The sequence below is a fragment of the Lates calcarifer genome, linkage group LG11, assembly GCF_001640805.2.
Source record: "Lates calcarifer isolate ASB-BC8 linkage group LG11, TLL_Latcal_v3, whole genome shotgun sequence".
In the NCBI taxonomy this organism is placed as follows: Eukaryota; Metazoa; Chordata; class Actinopteri; family Centropomidae; genus Lates; species Lates calcarifer.
Window position 1 is genome coordinate 17,879,177 of NC_066843.1, and position 21,299 is coordinate 17,900,475.

A 21,299-nucleotide genomic window follows, 5' to 3' on the forward strand; every position below is an offset into this window, starting at 1 on the left:
AAACGGATTGAGAGGGAAAATGCACTTGGCACCGTTTTAGAATACCAGGTAACTACCTGAGGGCAAATTGATAAGAAGAAAATCTCACTTTCTTCCTCAATGGCAGAAGCACAAAATGTGTCATCGAGCTCCAATTCTTCCCGGGGCCAAATCTGGCAAAAAGAAAACACCCCAACCCTGAAGAGGTCAGGCGAAGGAGGGAGCAAAATCGTTGAAGGGCACAAACACCATGGCCCAACCTTCTTGCATGTTCAGTCCTGCCCTACTCTATTCCCACACCACATTCACTCGCATGTTGCTGTGGTGCTGATCGACAGAGCCCACGTCCTCTCCTCCTCCGGCCGTGGGATCGCCTCTGCTGCTACAAAGTTTCACTGGATATTTTCACTCTTTTACAGGTGCGTGGTAAAGATTTTAAACTTCTCTTTTTATCGTGCTGATTCGATAATGTGCGCTCGGGAACGTGAAGTGAGTCTGTGCTGCTCGGTGATCCATTTAGAGGTGAATTTACTGTATGCAACTGGTCATTTAAACCCGTGTAAAATCTCTAATATATGGATAATTCTGGCGTTATACTGAATGCAGGCACATATGAATTTTACTGCATGTTTGCCTATCAAAACTGAATAAATATGTAAAGAAACTAATCAGTAAACTCCGTCTTATTATCTGGAATTAGATTTGCCGGTCTGCATACTCCATGCGTATTTACGCATATGTGTGCGTAATTACGAATAAATGATACATAAATATAAAGATAAGCTCCGAGTTAGTGTCTTGTTTTTCTGCTCCATACGTTTAATACTGTAAAACATATGGCTTTAAATCTTGTGAGCCAGGAAAACACAACTACTGAGGTGAGTAGAAGCAGAACTTTGGTTGAGACTTTTCAAGTGTTCTCTCATTTTACTTTACTTGTAGCTTGAACCTTTTTCCCCGTTAAAAACACTGCTATTACTGCAAGTGGTCATTTTCTGTAACGGAGGCTTTCCCTCTATTATTCATACTGATATTATCGTTATTATATCTTAATTATCTCTTTGTATTGTGGGTATTGGAGGGGTTTTTTAAATCTATTTTATACTCCATTTCCCGACGTTGATTATCGTGTTCATTTCTTGTCACTAATACAAACTTTTCCTTTCCACTTGTTTTGTGCAGACTGTGTGCCTCCTAGTGCGCAGCCCAGGCATTGAAAAATTTGATTTCTTTAGAGGCGGAAAAATTCTCAAACCACAGGAAATCCTATTTGATAGCTTCAAAAGGAACACTTTTTCCCCTGTGCGCAACAGCTGTCTGCATCTGTCTTCAGGAAGAAGAAAGAATGCACAGCCAGAGGACTATCTGACAACTTCTCTGTGGATCTCAAAAACACAGCAGAGAAGAAAAGAAAAAAGCACCTACTAGTGGGACACAACGAGAATGGCCACTGAGTCTTTCCATGCTGCCTACGCTGCTGTAGCCCCATCTGCGATCCCCTCATCCCCCTCTACAGGAAACCTCCTGAGGATGTTTCATGAGTACCAGAGCAATGCTGTCATCATCGAGCACTACAACTACACAGGCAAGCTGAAGGAGAACAAGTACAAAGAAGGACTCAAACCAGAGGCCATAGCGTTTCTGCTGGTCTGCCTGCTGATAGTTGTGGAAAATGCTGTGGTGCTGCTGGCCATCTGGAAGAACAAGAAATTCCATGTGCCCATGTACTATTTACTGGGTAACTTGACTCTCTCTGATCTGCTCGCAGGTTTCACCTACATGGTAAACCTCATAACATCAGGTGCCAACACATTAAACATGACCCCTGTGCTGTGGTTCCTGAGGGAAGGGGGCGTGTTCATCATGCTGGCTGCCTCAGTCATCAGTCTGCTGGCCATCGCCATAGAGCGCCATGTCACCATGGTGAGGATGAAGCCATACCAGGGGGACAAACAGGGGCGGATGTTTGCTCTGATCGGAGCGAGCTGGGTGCTGTCTGTGTTCCTGGGGGTCTTGCCTGTCCTGGGCTGGAACTGTATGGGACAGCTGGACCAGTGCTCCACAGTCCTGCCGCTCTACGCCAAGAGCTACATCCTCTTCTGCATCACCATCTTCAGTGCCATCCTCATGTCCATTGTGGTGCTGTATGTGCGCATCTTCCGAATTGTCAAGTCCAACACCCAGAGACTCGCTTCAGTTCCACAGCGTAAAGGCCTTTACCGCAAGTCCCAGAAGTACATGGCCCTGCTGAAGACGGTCACCATAGTCCTGGGAGTCTTCATTGCATGTTGGCTGCCCCTCTTCGTTTTCCTGCTGCTGGATTTCTGCTGTCCAGCCAAAAGCTGTGAGGTGCTCTTTAAGGCAGACTATTTCCTGGGCATCGCCATGTTCAACTCCCTCCTCAACCCCATCATCTACACCCTGACCAGCAAGGACATGAGGAAGGCCATCATCAGGCTGCTCTGCCGACCCTGCCTCTTAACAAAAGACGGACAGGTGAAGAAGATCGGGATACCCTTCCTGGAGTGCAGCACCAGCAAGACCGACGCAGCCTCTCACAGACTGGAGGGACTGGAGACAACAGTGTCTTCCGGTAACTTTACACCCTCTACTATCAAAGCCATTTACCCCAGGATGTATAAGACATGACAGAGTGGCTCATATTGACTTTGCCCTGAGAGCAAGAATTCAGACTGAGAACTGGACCACTAATACAACCAGGCCACTTCACTCTAAACTGGGTTTCATGCTGTATGTGCTCTAGTCAAGCAGACGTGAGAGGAGTTTTATGTTGCACTCTACCACAGTTTCGGTATTATTAATTTTAACGAGCAGTACAAGCTCATATTTAACACAAGTTTATGTGTTAAATATCCAAAATTGGGAGAAAGACATGAACTTTTTAAACATTCTGTGCAAATTTTTATTATAGTGTGATTGTGATTAACATTAATGTCCATGCCTTAACAGTAGCTACAGGTTTCTTGTGAAAAACTAGCATTACATTTGTCTGTTAGACAAAACAGGGCCAGTATTTGTCAGAGGATATTCCCTCTGATAAAGTGTTATTTCATTCTATGAAATCAAAGACTGTGTGGGGACGTGTGACATAAATACAGCCAGTTATGCCATACACCAGATAGACCAGGGCTAAAGCCCAAACATGAGATTTATCCTTATCTCCCCTGCCTGTGCAGCGTATAATGATATGTTGTTACAAACACAGAGCATCCACACCCAAACTCTGCTGCCAAAACCATGTAATTTCTGCCATGTGAGTTTTGGTCAGCAGCAATGCTGGGTAGAGGTCCTCCTCGACCAACATCAGAGGCTCAGTGGCCGTGAGACGCACTGAAGACGTCATATGGAGAGCTGTGCTGGGTGGTTTGCAGCTTTGGAGGTCCCTTCGACATATGTAGCAACACATGATGAATGACTAAAAGCAATAAAAGCTGACAGTGGAGGTTTGTTGACGCCTTCTTGGTTTAACGGACTAGAATATTGCAGTTATTTGCTCAAGCCTGCGGACAAAAAAGAGAATCTTCAGAGCTTTCTTGTTGGGATAAACGTCATCTTACCATGGGAGACTGTTAATGTACTTCCTTACAGAATTACAGATGTAATCTTATCCCACGAGAAAGAAATCAATTAAAACCCAGATAACAGTGTGTGGGCTTCAAAGTACTGGGGAATTTCCTTTTTGTAACAGTGACATAAATGTGGACATTTTTCTAACTGTAATATTGTACATTAATGTAAAGAGAAAAAATATATTTACTGTTTTTATATACTTTGTAAATATCTATAGCCTTTTTCTGAGCTGCATTTTTGTATTGTAAAAACCTCATTTAAATTATGCCAGTTTTATATGTGCACTGAATAAACATGTGAATGATGTTTACAGAGAGCTTTGTATATATTTCTTACTCCTGAAGATGAGCCACCTGATGCAGTCTAATGCAGGTTAATGCCTGATCTCACTGATCGACATCCTTCCCATTTCTAGCCACCAAACAAAATTAGAATATAAGCACAACACTGATTGTTGATTTTGTATCAGGGAGAGTCAGTGTTAATATATTAGAAATTAGAGTTAATATATTAAAAATATATTAACTCTTTGAAAATATGTCACATATTTTCCATATATTGAGACAAAAAAGAATGAATTTCATTCCATACTGATATTAACTAATATTACAAAAATTTGTAAATCGACTTTTTTTTTTTTTTTGCTTTGCACCAATTTTTATCCAATTTATTAATGTATATGTATGATGTAGATAAATAAAGTGTAACCAGAAAATAGAAACCACTATAAATCCACTGCAGTTCAATGGCTTTGCAATAAATTACATCCTTGTGGAGCTTAATATAATTTTTTGACACAGTATTACAGATGCTTTGATTCAACACAACTTTAAGAGTGATGTACTGAATTAAAATCAAACACCAACACTTAGTGAAGCCGTCCTTAAGTAACACCACAAGTTAACAATTCTAAGTTCATTGATGTTAAGTATTAAATGGTTGATATCAAATTAAGCATTAACAGTGAATCCAGTAACACCCACATAATTATGTTCAGTACTAATGACAAACAGTCCAAACTGAAACTTTAGTTGCCCGAACAAACCTGAGGAAAAACAATAAAAGGAGCGATGAAGACAAACAGATAGGCCTTCAATGCATACCAAACCCCCACCTCCATGCTAACCACCTGTTAAAACCACTTCATTTCATATGCTGAAGAATAGATGAAGTTGCAGAAACAAACCTGTGTACTAAAGGCTCTGTTTATCGTAAGGAAACCACATGTGGGTGCGTGGTTCTTACAAGTTATGGTATATGTGAGTATATAAGCCTCCGCCCGCTGTGCTACAGTGGTACGTTGTCGTGGCTCCTTTTCAAAGGAGAAAGTTTCAGTTCTCAGTAGAACAGGCCTAGGGGTAAATAATAACATGCCTTGCAAAGCAGAAACAGTACGTCGGGCATCTGTGTTTCCTGGATAAAAGTTTATTTTTCATCATCTTAGTGTCATTGCCTAGATGTCATTTGCCATGACGCTTTTTTTTTTTCTTTGCCAATTCCGGACTATCATTTCTAAATTCTGATTAATTAAAGATAGGGTGATGTTTCGTATGGTACAGTTACACTTACAGATGTCTGTGGTCTATGGTAGTGATGTACAGGTACAAGCTTTCTAAATACATTAGCAACAGACAATAATGCCAAACAGAAGTTGTTTACCTCTAATTGATTATAACATTAATACATAATAATTTAATATTACAATATTACTTTTCAAAAGAGTAAAATGTCCTCAGTCTCCTCTGCCAGTGTGAACCAAGCTTGCATGGCCTACACCAGTGATTTGGTGACCCAGGGATACATGGAAATCTCAACTAATGACCAAAAAATAGCTATTATGATTCGACTGAAAATATATATCTACATAATTATGTTAGGGTCAAAAAATAAACACATAAAACAGACTTACAGAATAACAAAATGGTATGTTGATCTTAAGTCAATTTAGTATAACCAGTATGCTGGCAACAGTCTGAGCCAGCTGTCACCACAAGTCGTGACTGTCAGTGGAAACTAGTTAGCATCCAAGAAAGGAAATTGAGTGGTTAGCTAAAGGTAATGGAGAAATGACTGGAATAGATGGTTAACAGTAAGGATGAACAGCTAATAAAAATTATGATTAAACAGATGAGTTAGCTAAAAATAATGGATACACTGCTGAAATATTTAGTTCAAGTAATAGATAAACATTTGAAATAGTTGGATAAAAAATTATGGAAAAATAAACTTTTAAAAAGTTGTTCAAGTAAATATTCAGCTGAACTAGCTAGCTAAATGTGTGGATAAAAAGTTGAAATAGTTAACTTCTGCCTCTAGTAGCATGAATGTAAAAAGCAAAGCAACCTAAACACTGATAGTTCAACTATATGAATAAATATTGTAAAGATACCCACATTTATATAATTAATAGTTTTTAAAAAATCACCCAGTTTATAATCCATTCATGGGAACACGACTGGAGGTGTTGATGGTGTGTCACTTTACCTTATATGATTGTTCTGTAACAGTACATCAGACAGAAAAGGCTGGGAACCACTGGTCTTAGCAGTTTGACTCATCCACCTACAAGCCTCTTCTAAAGCTTTCAACAGCATCTGTCCGCCTACCCCTGCAAACAGAGTTTGCTCATTTGTCATGGAGATGGCTGAAATATGGAACTGTTAACAAACTATTGATATAAATGGTTAAAAGAGGCTGTTCCTCTGTAATGTCTCATTTAAGTTTGTGTTGCTCCAAGGAAACTGTGCAGGCATTTACAAAACACACTTCACCACTTAACAGCCCTGCAGTGACATCTAGTGACCGACCCACCACCTCACCTTGTCTCACACCACAAATGCTCTGATGGATTTACGATGCTGAGATACATTAGAGAATAAACACTAAAGTGTTGGTCTGAGTCATTTAATTTTTTAAAACAATATCAGTGTTATATAGAACATAATAAAACAACAAACACATTAACAGGAAAACAGATACATAATGTACACAAAATCTCTGGCTACACCACACCACCGTCCCTCATCTACCATTCAGTGTTGACAAAGCCCCACAGCCGGTCGCTTACATCACTCCGTGATCGCATAGAGGTGTCAATGTTGATGGGAGTTGCAAGGTCTGCACCATAGTGCACTGCAAGAGGAGGAAACAAAGTGCCAAACGGAAGCTGCATTATTAAACACATTCACTGACACAACACACTGATACTGTACACACAGCAATAACTACAAAAAGCAAAATCGTACCTCCTTTTAAGATGTTGGGTGGTGCATCATACTCCCACTTGATCTTGGTTATTAAGTAGAACAACTGAGCCACATACCTACAGAGGGAAGATTAAGAAATCAAATTAAAAACATCACACTACTTCTAAGTCCTAAATGCAGCTGTACACAAAGTAAACAGGATTGACGTTTTTCTTGCCAACTTATTTCCTGTGTCAACGTCTGCCTGTGAAAGAGCAGAATGTGTGATTTCAACAAAGCAGACAGAGATGCCTTCTTGATTTGACAGTAGAAGCTGTAGGGCTGCACCCAGCAGTTACGTTTAATTTTGAGTAATCTATAGGTTATTTTCTTCTCTAATTTATCAATCATTTAGTCTAAAAAATCTCAGAAAATGGGGAGAAATGTCCACTATAATTTTGCCAGAACCCAAGGTGAAGTCAAATGTTTTGTTTTGTCTTGATTGTTTGGTGACCAACAGTCCAAAACACAAAGATATTCAGTTTACAAATATATAAAAACAAACAAAAGCATTAAATTTGCATATTTAAAAAGCCTAAACCAACAAATGCTTAGCATATTTAGTGAAACCATTCATCAATTATCAAAATACATTGTATGTTGCATTATCAAATGCCAGACATCCCATTCACTGGAAGGATGTGTCACTGTATTCATTTTTCTTTGTGACTTCTGCAATAATGCAGATCTCTAGAATTAGAACAGAAATGTTAAAAAAAAAAAACTGTCAAATGTGGAGCTGCTCAAAACCTCAATATTAGTGTTCATGCTTTCTATTGTTACATAAGGAAAGGGGACACAGTAATCTGTAAAATACTAGGGCTGGGTCATAAAACAATAATGATAATTACTGCAACATATTTTTAAATTGAGATATAAAATTAGATTGCAGTATAAAATGACTGATTTTTTCTCAATAGAAATACAACAAATGGTTGATAAATGTTCGTAATGATGAATTTCCATGCTTATATAGCATTTATGGAAATTTATCACAAACTGTCACAGAAATAGCAGGTATGCATTGTCCAAGCTATGTTTTAAATAAGTTGAGTTATCATTGTAATTGTCTTTCTACCACTGATGCAAAATGTTTTATTGTTTGGCAAGTGTTTGTCATGTTCTTACCATAATGAACAGGTGTAAAAATCAACCTTTAAACTTGAAAGACATATTGATTTGACATTTATGATAATTATTGCCCAGCCCTATTATATACTCATGTTGAAACAACAGGTCTCCAAAGTACTTCATACACACTGAAACCTTCAGAAGGCCAATATCTACTAGAGGACTACTGAATAGGTCACACTATTATTATACTTCGTTCATTTTATATACAGCACCATCCACCCCTGTGTGCACATCTTCCAGCAGAAAAAAATATTAATATGAGTCAGATCCCCACTAAAATGTGGATTTTCTCAGAAAGTAATGGAAAGTTTTATTAGTAAATATGTGATACTCACACTGCTGAAGGGATAACCTCTGTGGTGTCTTCATCCACCTCACTCTGAAGGGTCTCAAGCTCGTGTTCAGTGTTTTTCAGACTCTCTAACTCTCCCTTCAGGAACCTGGAGGTGAGTTAAAGATGCTAACAAAGAAAAAGGTGAATACAGCAGGACAGGATTTAAATATCACACCAAAGAGATTTGACTCTTTTCATTGCAAACACACACACACACACACACACTCACACATATAAAAAGATACTGTAATTCTGAGTCAGTGATCTGGCTCTTGGCTATGCACTGCCTCAGCTGCTCCTCCAGACTCTCCAGCTCCCTCTCCCTTTGCTTCTTCTCCTCCTCCATGTCCAGCAGCCTCTGGCCAACACTCTCCGCAATCTGAGCCTCTTCTGCAGGTGGACAGTGATAGGATGTCAAAGGGGAAAAGAAAATAGAGAAATCTGGACATGACTCATGTCACAACCTTATACACTGTAATACAGTGTAGATGAGACATACTATTCAACATAAATACAGAAAAACAGAACGGTGGAGAACAATGACTGCTGAAAAGAAACAAGAGATCATTTAATGTCTGATTACTTGCCCTTTAAAATCTGTGTCACAATCTTTTTTGTCTCCATGTGCTGGTCAGAAAAGGTCTGCAGTTCATCTTTAATCAGCTTCAGTTTCTCAGCTTTGCTGCTGTTGATGAAGGCCAATATCGCCTCCCCCGTCTCCTCCAGGTCTTGAAATTTATGACCCTGAGCCATTGTGGTGGCACTGACAGCTACGATAAAAAGATTAAACAGAAAATATCATGCATTTTTCCATGCTAGAGGCAATGACTAAGAACTCATCAAGGCTATACTACAAAACTGTATACCTCCTTGATAGATATATTCACATCTTTCGTTTTAGTATATTTTGATGCTAACACTTTGGTATTTAAATATGATGTTGCTGAAAGCAGGAAATTGTTAACTGTTACTTCACTTAAGAAAAAGATCAAAATACTTTCTTGTACCACTGTTAAATCATACTGAACTTGGGTAGCGCTAACTTATTGTAGGAAATGTGTATTACTTTCCAACACGGACCCTCTCGCTGAATGTTTTAATGTGACAGTCAAAGCAACAGCCTGGTAACACATTAGCTAAAGTGCAGGAAAACATCGCTGCTTTGTTTACCTTGTTTACAACGTTAACTACGTGCAGTGTGAACGTTAGTTACGTGGCTAGCTAAAATGTGATATAAATGATACCGTAACACATTACAGTTTACGATAATATTATAGACTAAGTAGTAAGAACAATGTTTATGAGAGAGATAAACCAGTTATCGGTAAAATTCAAGCCAAAAACACCATACCGGAGAAGTCCTTTCCGTGATTCAAATTCAGACTCTGAGCGCGCCTCTTCTTTACTTCTTCTCTGGTCATTGGACTTCCACCAGCCTCTCACGGCATAGCGCCACCTACTGTACAAGAGAAAGCTGTCACACTATGACGGTTCATGTTGTACTACTACCATACCATACACTGTAAAACCATCCACTGTAAACTGTATACCAAGTATAAAATGTTTTTAGTTCCTGGAGTATTTAAATCTAAAACACTTCCTCTCTCATTGTTTCCCACTGTTTTTCATCCACATTCAGTCTCTCAGTTTTGTTTTGACATTCCTCGTTTGATACATTTAGGGTAAGATGAGAAAAATGGTCCCTTAGACGACTGACTGTATAGAGGGGAAAAAAAGAAATAAAAATAGTTGACTATCAGATTTTAATGGAAATATGGTTTAAGTATTTTGCTTGTACTGGGTCAAGATAAATAAGTGGAAATCAAAACATCTTTTATCATTTCTTCTACATCTTCATCTCACTATACTTACACACTTATGCATATCAGTATTATCACTATATTTCTGCTAACAAATAAATGAAAGCATGAGAAGAATCACAGAGGAGCTCTAAACTGAAGTGTTACTATATAACTACAGTAAGTCCACACATTATAAGGATGTTTCTTTAACTTACCCGGTTCAGACCATGTAGCACATAGTTATTGACGATTGAAACATTTGGTTCAGTCAGCTTTGAAAGGATACAGGAGGCAGATGGAAGTATGATTACAAATTTGGGTAAAAGTAGGAAATACTACTAATAATACTCTATAGAGGGAAAGTGATTAAAGACATAACATTCTCTGAATAACAAGCATTAAGCATTTTTTTACTTCACCAGTAAACTTTATTACACCACCATGTCTAAAAACACACAGATCAAAGTTTAACTGCATGTTTATTACAGTTTGAAATATTAATGTACAACAATATAAACACAGCAAGAGAAAATGGGTTCAGCTCCATACTGGCCTCACACTGGGCTTTTGGTGAGGAGCTAACTGTATACTCAATTGTAAATGTTACAGGTTTTTTTTTTTTTTTTTTTTTTTTTTTAAAACAACCTTTTAAGTTTTTTTTGTAGAAATCTAAAGGTCAATGTGAGACCATAAAACAACAGAAAAGTTAACCGATTCTTCATATTGCATTTAATTCTTGGACCATTAAAAATCAACAGATTTTGCTAAGATAGTAGCTTAATCACTCCTTGTTTTTCTGCTTTTCTTTCTTCTCCTGTGCTTTTCGTTTCTGTCTGCCGATCTGTCTGAAGTACAGTCTCTTCGGGTTCAGACCGTACGCCTTCAGTCTCTGTCGACTGAAATCCCGGCCGCCTATTCTCACCCCGAGGCTTCCTGATATGAGGCGTCCACCTGAACGCTTGTGTTTCTTCTTGGCCCATTTTGGCCTCTCAGTCCTGTTCTCTACCTCATCATCTTTATCTGCCACTTCATCAGCAGTAATCTGGGGTTCCTCTTCGTGTTTCATCTTCTTTTTCTTGGGTATCAAAACCTCTTCCTCCTCCTCTTCCCCTGCCTCTCTAAGAGCTTGGGCAAGTGTCTCGCCTGTAGAGTCCACGATGGCGGCTGTGTCACCGTCCTCGGCTTCTCTGCTTTGCTTCTCTGCGTTCTTCAGACGATCTCTCCTCTTCTTCCCCACCTTGGTTTTAGCCTCTGCCAACTCTTTATCTTCTCTGTAGATTAATTTCAGATAAATATTGTTACGCAATGCTACAGTAAAGAGGACTTTATTATCAGGATCCAAATGGTTTGTGCATTGTGTTATACTCACTCAGAATATACAGAGCAGAGGATTTCTTTCTTCTTCCTTTCATTTTGGGCCTTGATTTTATAATTTTTCAAATCGCTCATTTCTTCTTTCTCAGACCTGAGAGAATAGGGGAAAAACAAAGTCTAAGTGTAGTAAATGGCCTGAGACAACAGAACAGGTATAACATTTCAAGGACAGAGCCAGTACCTGAACATGCAGGTCTTCTTCAGAGAGCACCATCGGTTAAGCTCCTTGTCGTCAGCATTCAAAATCTGAGAAAAGAACCAAAGTCATTCATTAGTTCAAATCAATAAATTATGTCTTTCTGCAACAAACTGTCATTGTTTGGACCATCAGGCAGACACCTTAGAGATCATGTCTGCTGCTTTAATCACTGTGTGGTCTGCTCAGAGAGAAGATTAAATTGAGATCATTCCCTGGTCAGAGCTTTCCCCAGAGGGAAACAATACCAGATCAGTCACATCAAGGCTCATCACTGCAGCATCATTCACCAACACCCAGTCAGCCCACATTATATTCATGCTTCTCACTTTATTTTCTGTATCACAACTGACTGTTCACAAAACCCCTCTCCCATCCAATCAAAGCTGGAACAAGGCACAGCAGGCCTAAACATGTTGTATGGGGCTATAGTAAGAGATATGATGTGGTTTACTTTTTCTTCACTATCCCATCCCATTCCTGCACTCTGTCTGCCCTAACACACACCTCAGATGTTAGCATGGCTCTGGATGTTAGTGTTTATGCTAACATTAGCAGCTCTGTCTTGTCCTTGACTGGATTTGGGGGAAAACACACAGTTTTGTTGAAAATACAAACAAGTATTAATTAAGCAGCCACACACACTAATTAGAATAATAACAGCCACCTTGCCTTATGCTTATAATGCTAGTACTAACTATCTTACACTGCAAAACAACAACAGTGCTGCTTATTTGAATGTCTTCTACATAAATCATTAACTGTGTGGATGCTGACTTTTTGCTTGGGACATGCAGCTTTAGCTTTTTTTTTTGGTCATCAAGTCATATTAGCTTAATTCTTTAGCTTGTGCTGTGTTAGCTTGAATTAAGCCTGCGGGGCTTAGTGAACAGTCAGTTATTTGAGGTTGAAAATGCTGCTGTTCTCACCTCATCAGTGCTCAGGCCAAAGTCGTTGGGCAGAACCTGCCTGTAGCGAAACCTGCATGGGAGGTCGTCTATGATGTCCTCATAGTCCAGCTTATAGTACTCATCCAAATACTTCTCAAAGCTTTTCTCCTCTGAAATACAAACAGCAGTGAGTCAGACAACCACAGAAGATCCAGGATAGTTGCTTCTCAGTGGCACGTTTACTGACACTTACGAGGATCAAACACAGGCTTGTTCTTGGTGATGACCTCTGCAAAGTAAGACTTCTTTCTCTTTTTGCCCATCTGTGGTATATCCTCTTTCTTCATCTTCTTCCTCTCCTTTTTCTTCTTCTTCTTGGAGGCAGTCTGCTGGTTGGGGTCGTAGTCTGCATCCATCTATCTCAACAGGACAAACTCTGGTGAGTGGGATTCAATAAAAGAAGTTGTCCGGCCGATCTCAACACCTTACAGGTGACCAGCTGAGGGGAGGGCAAAATAATGCCTTCAGCATAAACAAGTGAACTTACAATGAAGTTTTCATCTTCACAGTGTGGCCCAGAGGCTTCATATTCCTCTCCATTGTAGTCATCTTCCTCTTCTCTATAGTCATCCTCTTGTCCCTCTCCCGTCCACGTGTCCCAGTTCCAGTGCTCTGTTGGACACACAGGAAGCCATGGGTTACATCTTCAGACATTACAATATTTTCATTAACTAGCTAATCACACTATTCAAGCTACTACTAAGAATGGAAACACGGACATATAATTAGCAACACATTGTTCTTATAGCTACATAAATATCCAAGTCATTTTCTCTACATAAGTCAATCCCACATCTTTGCAAATGTCAAGACAAAGCTTTAAATCTTGAGCTACATCTTGGAAGTAATTTCAGTAATTAGTCAGTGTTAACTGCAGCAAAGGGGCAGAAACAGGTTTAATGTGATGGAATTACTAGTACATGCAAATAAAATGTGCATAGCTCAAAAAGAGAGAAAAAGAGAAAACACAGGCCTACCCTCAAGTTCATCATCATCATCAAACTGAGGCTTTTCATCTTCTTCCTCTCCATAGTATTCATCTCCAAAGAATTTCTGCAAATAGAACAAAAAAAAAATTCACTGACAATGACTTTCAATGTACTTGGAAAGGGAAAAATTGAGCGTGCTCTCTTGGTAAAGGGCAGTAGATGTAGTATCGTTACCAGCCGACATGCGAACTGGCTGGAGTCAGGTTTTAACACACTGCTGCACACTGACCCTCCGGAGGATAAGCCTCATTAGCCAAACACAGTACAGCTGTGTGAGCTGGGTAGCATCACAGCAGGTAGCTGTTTAATCAACTGCTTTCAATTATTAGCCGTGGTGAAAGGTGCCACCAGGAGCATCTGTGTCAGCCAACAGGAACACTGGCTGTGTGAGGACCTCATTCTGACGGGTGTTTGAGTCCAGCTGTGCTTTGCCTGGAAAGTGGATCAGAGTCGGACAGTTTCCAGCTGGCTGCTTGTGGTTTAATAAATCAATCAATAAATCTGTTCAGCTTAAAGTCAGTCTCCAATAATTACTGTTTTAATTATGCTCCTCTGTGTGGCAGAGTAGTCCTGTTTATTAGTTCACAGTTTACCTCCATATAAATGATTTGACACGAAAATTTGAATCTGCTAGAATCCTCATGTAACATATGTTTTCAGGTTTCGCAAGATGTTTAAATCAGCAGCCCAGAATTAACTGCTGGACAGTTCCCTCTACAACCACATAAATAAGTCAACAATATTTATCATTGAACAAAATGCACAGGTAGAGGAGAGCAGAAATACAAGACAACAGTTTTCTGTCAGAGATGAACATCTGTACGGAAATATTGTAGACTAGAACTACCATACATTGTATACAGTCTGTATCTGTAATACACATTCTCACCTTCTATGACTAATAAAAGTCACAACATTTATCCAGTTAACAGAGTAAACTTTCACAATGCAAAATCGAACCAGTAAAATAAAATTCTCTCCAAAAAGATTTAAAAAAAACATTTAAAACATTTAAAATCAGGTCAGAATTTATTTAATGTGAAAATGGAAATTCTTGTACGTTTTGAAACAATAGGTTTTTTTCATTTCAGACAAAAGCAGTTCTCTCATTACTAGCTGGTGAACATTTATTTTGCTGATTGAAAAAACAACTGTTGCTAGCAGATTTTATCAGCTGTAGTTAGCTAGCTGGCTAATTTTTTCATATTTTCAAACTTCACATGTTCACTTCTTTGGCAGACTTAACGCCATATCAGGTAGTTCACGCTGGCTGTGTCTGCTGGAGTGTTAACTTCTCCAAATCCAATAAAGAACAGAGGAACAGATCTGCTAGCATCAGCTTAACTCTGCAGAGCATCAGAACTACATATTGGTGTATGGTTTTTTTTTGTAGGAATGTGTGTATACACCCACCTGCATGAGCTGGTCATGCTGCTGTGGATCAAAGTCTCCCTCCAGGTCTACCTGACTGAAGGCGAGCTGCTCGTTGCCGGTCAGCTCCTGAAGCTTCTTCAGCTTTTCCACGATCTCATTGCGTTTTAAGTTCTTTAGCTGCTTCAGCTGCTCCCGCTTCTGCTCTTTCTCCTGAAATAGTTGTAGGACAGAGGTTTATGTTAGCTAATGATTGAAAGCGTACAATGAAGTAGAGAGAGCAAAGGTTTATATTTCAGGATCAAGAACTTCATTAGACAATATATATTTTGTCAATACCTTTTGCTTCCTTTCTTTCACCTCCTCCCTTTTGCGTTTTCTGCGGTCGTCTTTGGAGCGCACAGAGGTGGCGATGTTGCGGGGGTAGGTCTTGATCTGCTGAGCGTCAGGCTCTTCAAAGCGGAAGTTGTAGCTTCTCTCGAAGTCTTCCTGCCGCTCCAAGAAAGTCTCCCCTTCCTCTTCAGAGTCCTCCACATCATCCTGGACCACCTCGTCGTAGGTTGGGATTCTGAATGCATCAGGAGAATTTACTGTACACACACACCTTCATGTCACAGCCCTGGAAAGCGAACCTAACATCTAGGCAGGCAGCGACGTACCGTTCATCATCATCGTCGTCATCATCTAGGTAACCCTTGTTAAGGACGTAATCTCTGAGGAAGCGCTCCTTCTCATCCAGCTCTGGGTCATTCCAGTAGTCCCTCAGGTATTTCTGTCTCATCACAAACCAGCAATAAAATTAATGTTCTTTTCTTACGTGCCTTCTTACACTCTCTCCTGTCTAAATACACACACTCACCATGTCCTTCACCTCCTCCGGACCTTCCAACTCAGCCTGGCCCTTCAGCCATTCCACATAGTCTGCTTCTTCTTTATCCTACAAACAGAGACAGACCAGTTTATCCTAGTTCATACACATCTAGTTCATACACATCTACATCAAGAGGAGGAGGAGCTGCCAGGTACCAGCTTCTCACCTTCTCCTCCTGTGTCTTGATCCTCCTGGTCAGCAGCTGGGATCCTCCCCCGTCCTTGCTGCCCTCGTCCTCGTCATCGCTGTCCTGGACGAACTTTCGGAAACTGACAAGAAGTTTTGGTTTCCGTAAATGGTCTGTGAATGTTACTGCTGCACACCTTCATATGGACTGAGCCTTACCTTTCCTTTAGCTCCCTCTGCTCTTGAATGTAGCTGGGAGAGGCTGCTCTCTTTAAAGGAAAACAATGACAGTTATTAACACATCTGACATACAGTGGGTAAGGATCTCCAAATTCCAGAAGGGAGCAAAATTATCATATAACTTCACCTACCTCTCTCCTCTTAGCAGCTTCTTCATCATCGCTGTCATCATCATCTTCATATTTACTGTAAAACATAAACAGGATTTTTGTTTCAGAACCACCGCTATGAATCACACTAAAAGTTAACCATGGATTAAAAACACTTCCACCTCGGAGGAGAGCACTACTTTTATAACACTTTCTTTTTCCCTGGTTACAGTTTAAAATAAAATTTGAAAAATGAAAAAGTTGCACAAAAACTTTTGCATGTAAAGGCAAATAATATAGGTGGCTACATATGGATAAAACCACTAATTCATAATGACACCTACCAATGAGCAATTAGCAAAAGGTTGCTTAAGTCAAAACTGACATGCCTCTCACGCAACAAGTAGAATATAATTTTAAACAATATATACAAATACAAATATAAACAATATCAGCTGTGTGCCATATCTAAGTCAGCACTACCCAATCACATTGTTTTCAATATCTCCTCTGCCACTGTCCACAGGTGGAAGGAATGGGAAGGTGCTGGGAAATAAATGGTAACTGGTAATTTTTGCATAAATGAATGACTTGTAATCTATTTCCACAGTTAAATGTAGTAAGGGAATGAATGAAATACAGTTACAACTACCTACTATTTCCATTCTCAATTATTCTGCTGAACAGTTTCTCAACCAAACAACTTGTCAGATAACATTCTAAATTTGACAAATAAGACCCAGAAGTCTGATTGTGGTGCAGCCAAACACTGTAAATGATGGAGATCACTCACCCTTCTTTTTCCAGGATGACTTTTCGTTCATAGTCCTTGAGATACATGGGCTTCACTGCTTTCTTTGAGGTTGATGGTTTCTCGTCACTGGTGGATGCACCTGAAAGCAAGAGATTTAGATGATTTCTTAACCAGAGAAGAAGTTGTCCTACAGACTGTGAAAGCAACACCAGTGATTTTACATACCATCACCTTCTGAGTAAAACTTTGCATCTTTCTCATAGATCTTCGGGTCTTTCTTCTTCAGCAATGACAATGTTCTGTAAAAATCCCTTTCAACCTCGGGGTCGAGCTCCTGGGAGGCAAATAAAAGTCATGACAACCTCACTGAGATGCAAAGTATAGATGTCTCCAACTAATGACAGAATGGTAATAAAGGAAGCAGCGATGCTAACCACTTCACTGTCATCAGAGCTGGACTCAGACGACTCAGAGTCACTGTTATCGGCTTGGTCTCCGTATCGGTCCTTCACTGCACAACAACACAGGACAAAGAAAAATCACAAACAAATATCACAGCGCCGAAAAAAACAACTTAAAGCCAGCTCCACTTCCCCACGTTGGCTCGTTAGCATGATAGTTAGCTAGCAGTGACACACTTACGCCTCTGTAATTCTTCTCTCTGTCGGTATTTGTCATATTTCTGTGCGAACTGAGGGTTGATCTTTAATTCCGATTTGCCTGACATGTTTCAACTGAACGAGATAGCTTTACGCTAAAATACAAAACTACAGACTAGTGCAGAGAAATCATGCCAGCTGCTACACACGCATGTGAAAAGCTGAATCACGTGGTTTCCGGTGCACAGGTCAGAGGTTACACAGGTTGTCCTGCAGGGGGCGCGATAATTACAGTTTTCTCGAATCAAACGTTTCAGCACATTTCAGTATGTTTAGTTTATTTTATTGCGGAAATTATTCATTTACAAAATTAATAACATTCTGGATTCTTCTTTCATCTCTTTGTAATTGCGTGAGTTCACTCTGATTTTCATTTCTTTTTCTCTCGAGACAGTAAATAAAGAAGTTCTTTAAACATAGACAGAAGAAATCCCCGAGAACAAATGAACTGCCAGGTTTTTTCATATGATCTGCATTATTTTTTTTATTTATGGATATTTATAAATATTTAAAAACTTACTTAAATGTTAATATATTGTCATTTAACAGTTATATTTTTTACACTTTTATCCCATACTGTTAAACATGTTATCAGTACTTTTGTATGTCTGTGTCTTATATTGTTCACTTGTTTTGGTGCATTTAGTTTTGCAAACCAATAAATACACAAAAACAACAACAAAAAAGAAAAAACAAAAGTGTTTTTACAAGTTAAAAAAACATTTTAGGATTAGGATTATTAGCTATTAAATGCTCTTTGTATGGTTTGAAATATTCAGGTACCCTCTGAAATTCCATCCATCCATTATCTATACTGCTTATTCCTAAGGAGTAGAGGTGGGGTACACCCTGGACAAATTGCCAGTCTATCACAGCCCTCCAAAATTCAACTACAGACTTTATGATTATAACAGAAGTAAAATTTGGTGAAGTAATCTTTGAAGATATAAATCTACATACAGCTCACAGGCTACACTGACCTGCAAGAGTTTTGTAACTCCCAGCACTACTACACTACCCATAAACTGGAAATTTTCATTAAGTCAGCTGTGAAATGTTAGCCTACTGTTGCTGATGTTGTTTCTTTCAGTCAGCAGCCAACATGTTATACTACTGCATTTTCCCATCTTGACCTTTCAGGTCACTTCATAAAGGACTAATTAAGAACCTAACTAGAATCTGGGGACCTGCCAAATGAATATAGATGTCAGTTCACAAAAGAGAAATGGCAAACTGACTGACGAATGAGAATTAGGTTGCTATGGTTCAGGGTTAAGTTTCCAAACAGATGTCTACTTATGTGGAACTCCATTTACCTCAAATAAAAATCAGTCAGTATCAGCCAGTGCTGACACAGAGTGATGGAAATCAGAGTGTTTAGCAGTGAACCCCTGACAGTAAGTGTGAATAACAAGTCCCACTAAAGGTAAATCATATTACTGATGAGTAAAGTCAGTGCGTTTGCACAATCACTAATCTGACAGAGTATGGGAAAGGATGTTTACACAACATGGGAACACCAGAGGGGGCGAGGCTGGCTGACGTATGAAACAAAACATTATGTGACGTCAAGTGCCATCAGAGCAGGTTGATCTATTGGAGGAGCTCCCAGAACTAATGTGACTTGTCTGTGACTCATGGCAGCATTAATATGGGCCAAAAACACAGAGTATGTCCACTGCAGTAGAATAACATAACTCATACATAATCACCTCAGCTGAAAAAAACAAAGCTTTGACCTGATTCAGGGACATCAGTCTGGTAAAGCTGATCTCTTACACTGAATATTGATAGTGATCTATAATGACACAACAGGTGCAAAACACAATTGTCTTATATCATTTGTGGTGTCCCTGTGTTTCCTGTTAAGGGAAAAGGCTGTTTTGTTGACATACTGACACTGTTCCCTACTGACACTGCCACACAGTCAGTAACATTTGACCCATGAGCATCAGTACTCTATAAAGTTGCGGATAAAGTTAGTTAACTTGACCAATAGTTTGTCATTCAGTCATTCTGCCAATGACACTGTTGAATACACACTTGGAAAAAACCCACCTGAACTAACATCTATAAAGCCAACTGTAAAGAAAACAACAATGTCTTAGTTTCAGCACTAGCAAAACAAAAGGTATGGTAGGTATTTTTTCCAAAACCAATATGCAGCACCCTAATGTTGACATTCTCATCAAGGTTGATATAGCTACTGACTTTACATATCCCTTTAATAATGGGTCCAGGAATTAATTTCAAATAACATGTCAGAAAACAGTCATACATGGCAAGTTGTAGACAAATTAAAAATGGTCTTTACAATCCTTCCCCATATGTCCTACTGTATTGTGGTCAGACTGGAAAATTTAAACCAAACGCTCTTTTTTAAAAATGAATGAAAAGCCAACTCATTGTCATTATTGTAGAATATTGAAGAATCATACTCATATGAGCTCTAAGAGTTTTTTAAATTCAAATTACTGTATAAAGTGTTATAATTTGTTGCATATTGTTTCCCATCTCTCTCCTCTTATGTCCCATCAAAGACATAAAAGGCCCAGAAATCATAAAGAATAAGTCAACCATAGTTCTTATCCTCTCTGAACACCTTTGATTGAAATATTACTAGCTGTTGTCTGGTGAGTGGTGTGTGCATCCAAAGTGTGGCTTGGCTTCTTTCCAGCAAAACATAGTCTGAGCAAAGGTCAGTGATGGTCCAGGGACTGGGCACCTGGCTGGTTAGCTTTGTTTATGTAGGATCAGGTGAGCAATAGTGTCATCATCACCCACTGGGTGATCACGTGTCTGAAAACATCAGGTTAAATTTATTAGAACCTGCTCATAAATGTCCTCAGAGGGTATAATGTCTACATATGTTAGGAATAAATAATGAATTTATGTGATTAAACAAAACAGGAGTTTAAACTAAACAATTTTAAAATCTAAATGCAATCACATAGAAATACCAAATTAGGTTTTTAAAAAACTGTTTGTAAAGCTCCTGAACTGAAAATGTGCTGCACTCAGACAGAACTGACTCCAGTAACATAGATGTTTAGGCCTGTCTCTCAAACAGAAAAACATGTGTAGCAGGTAGAAAACATTCCATGACCTGAGCAATATTTATTCCATTCATCTGTCGCAGCAACTGGAACGATCCAGCCACTTGCGCTCGACCTTATGTGGTTGAATTAATGATTAATGATGTCAAAGGATTCAGATGAATCCTTTCTTTGAAAAACAAACATTTTCTGCTGTCTGTGCACACAAACACAAATCGTACCACTGGACTGGGAGTCTGAGTGCTGAGAATCAGGAAAGCTTCACACTTCATATATATATATACATATCTGTACTAATAATCATCTACAGTGTTACCCTACATTTTCCCAATAGAGATTGGTCTGAAAGTCTGCAGGAACTGCTTGTTTGTTCTTATGTGTATGTTTTGCACATATGTCTATAGATGTGTCATACATCTTTTCCCTGACTAGTGTTATCAGCTCAACACTTCTGTCCATCTTCAGCCTTGAGCAGATCTTTAGGGTCACAGAGCTGTTTGTTTCCCTCTCTTCTCTGGTGGCGGTTGTTGTGGAGTCCT

At 39.2% G+C, this 21,299-nt stretch overlaps 3 protein-coding genes and 1 non-coding gene across 4 annotated transcripts; 1 reads left to right on the forward strand and 3 right to left on the reverse strand.

The window, feature by feature from the left end:
• The first annotated feature begins 228 nt into the window (after positions 1-228).
• On the forward strand, positions 229-3,884 carry s1pr5a (sphingosine-1-phosphate receptor 5a). Its single transcript, XM_018698678.2, has 2 exons — positions 229-398; positions 1,162-3,884. Exon 2 carries the CDS (start codon positions 1,423-1,425, stop codon positions 2,626-2,628), a length of 1,206 nt encoding a protein of 401 aa, XP_018554194.1. The 5' UTR covers positions 229-398; positions 1,162-1,422; the 3' UTR covers positions 2,629-3,884.
• A 2,574-nt stretch (positions 3,885-6,458) lies between these two features.
• Positions 6,459-9,728, reverse strand: spc24 (SPC24 component of NDC80 kinetochore complex). The gene is made up of 6 exons (XM_018698677.2): positions 9,635-9,728; positions 8,871-9,053; positions 8,529-8,673; positions 8,285-8,389; positions 6,816-6,892; positions 6,459-6,702 (listed from the first exon to the last, which is right to left on the reverse strand). The coding sequence occupies exons 1-6, from the start codon at positions 9,702-9,704 to the stop codon at positions 6,596-6,598; spliced, it is 687 nt and encodes a 228-aa protein (XP_018554193.1). The 5' UTR covers positions 9,705-9,728; the 3' UTR covers positions 6,459-6,595.
• Positions 9,729-10,490: 762 nt separating this feature from the next.
• kri1 (KRI1 homolog) lies at positions 10,491-17,881 on the reverse strand. Its single transcript, XM_018698702.2, has 18 exons — positions 17,688-17,881; positions 17,480-17,556; positions 17,271-17,379; positions 17,085-17,184; positions 16,334-16,388; positions 16,182-16,231; positions 16,003-16,105; positions 15,825-15,902; positions 15,625-15,737; positions 15,305-15,533; positions 15,008-15,178; positions 13,583-13,658; positions 13,093-13,217; positions 12,799-12,961; positions 12,585-12,715; positions 11,641-11,705; positions 11,455-11,550; positions 10,491-11,356 (listed from the first exon to the last, which is right to left on the reverse strand). The coding sequence occupies exons 1-18, from the start codon at positions 17,770-17,772 to the stop codon at positions 10,867-10,869; spliced, it is 2,316 nt and encodes a 771-aa protein (XP_018554218.1). The 5' UTR covers positions 17,773-17,881; the 3' UTR covers positions 10,491-10,866.
• Positions 11,837-11,935, reverse strand: LOC127143055 (Z30 small nucleolar RNA). The gene has a single exon (XR_007814222.1). It is a non-coding gene; the product is annotated as a Z30 small nucleolar RNA (small nucleolar RNA).
• Positions 17,882-21,299: the final 3,418 nt, after the last annotated feature.

Bases quoted from the DNA above. Each gene is read 5' to 3' on its own strand.
- s1pr5a (XM_018698678.2), top strand. From the start codon at position 1,423: ATGGCCACTGAGTCTTTCCATGCTGCCTACGCTGCTGTAGCCCCATCT.
- spc24 (XM_018698677.2), bottom strand. From the start codon at position 9,704: ATGACCAGAGAAGAAGTAAAGAAGAGGCGCGCTCAGAGTCTGAATTTG. The intron at 9,054-9,634 runs GTATGGTGTTTT...TTTTTATCGTAG, and splicing joins TCACGGAAAGGACTTCTCCG to CTGTCAGTGCCACCACAATG. The intron at 6,893-8,284 runs GTGAGTATCACA...TTCCCTCTGTAG, and splicing joins GAGGTTATCCCTTCAGCAGT to GTATGTGGCTCAGTTGTTCT.
- kri1 (XM_018698702.2), bottom strand. From the start codon at position 17,772: ATGTCAGGCAAATCGGAATTAAAGATCAACCCTCAGTTCGCACAGAAA. The intron at 17,380-17,479 runs GTTAGCATCGCT...TTTGCCTCCCAG, and splicing joins GCTCTGATGACAGTGAAGTG to GAGCTCGACCCCGAGGTTGA. The intron at 15,534-15,624 runs GTACGTCGCTGC...TGATGCATTCAG, and splicing joins GACGACGATGATGATGAACG to AATCCCAACCTACGACGAGG.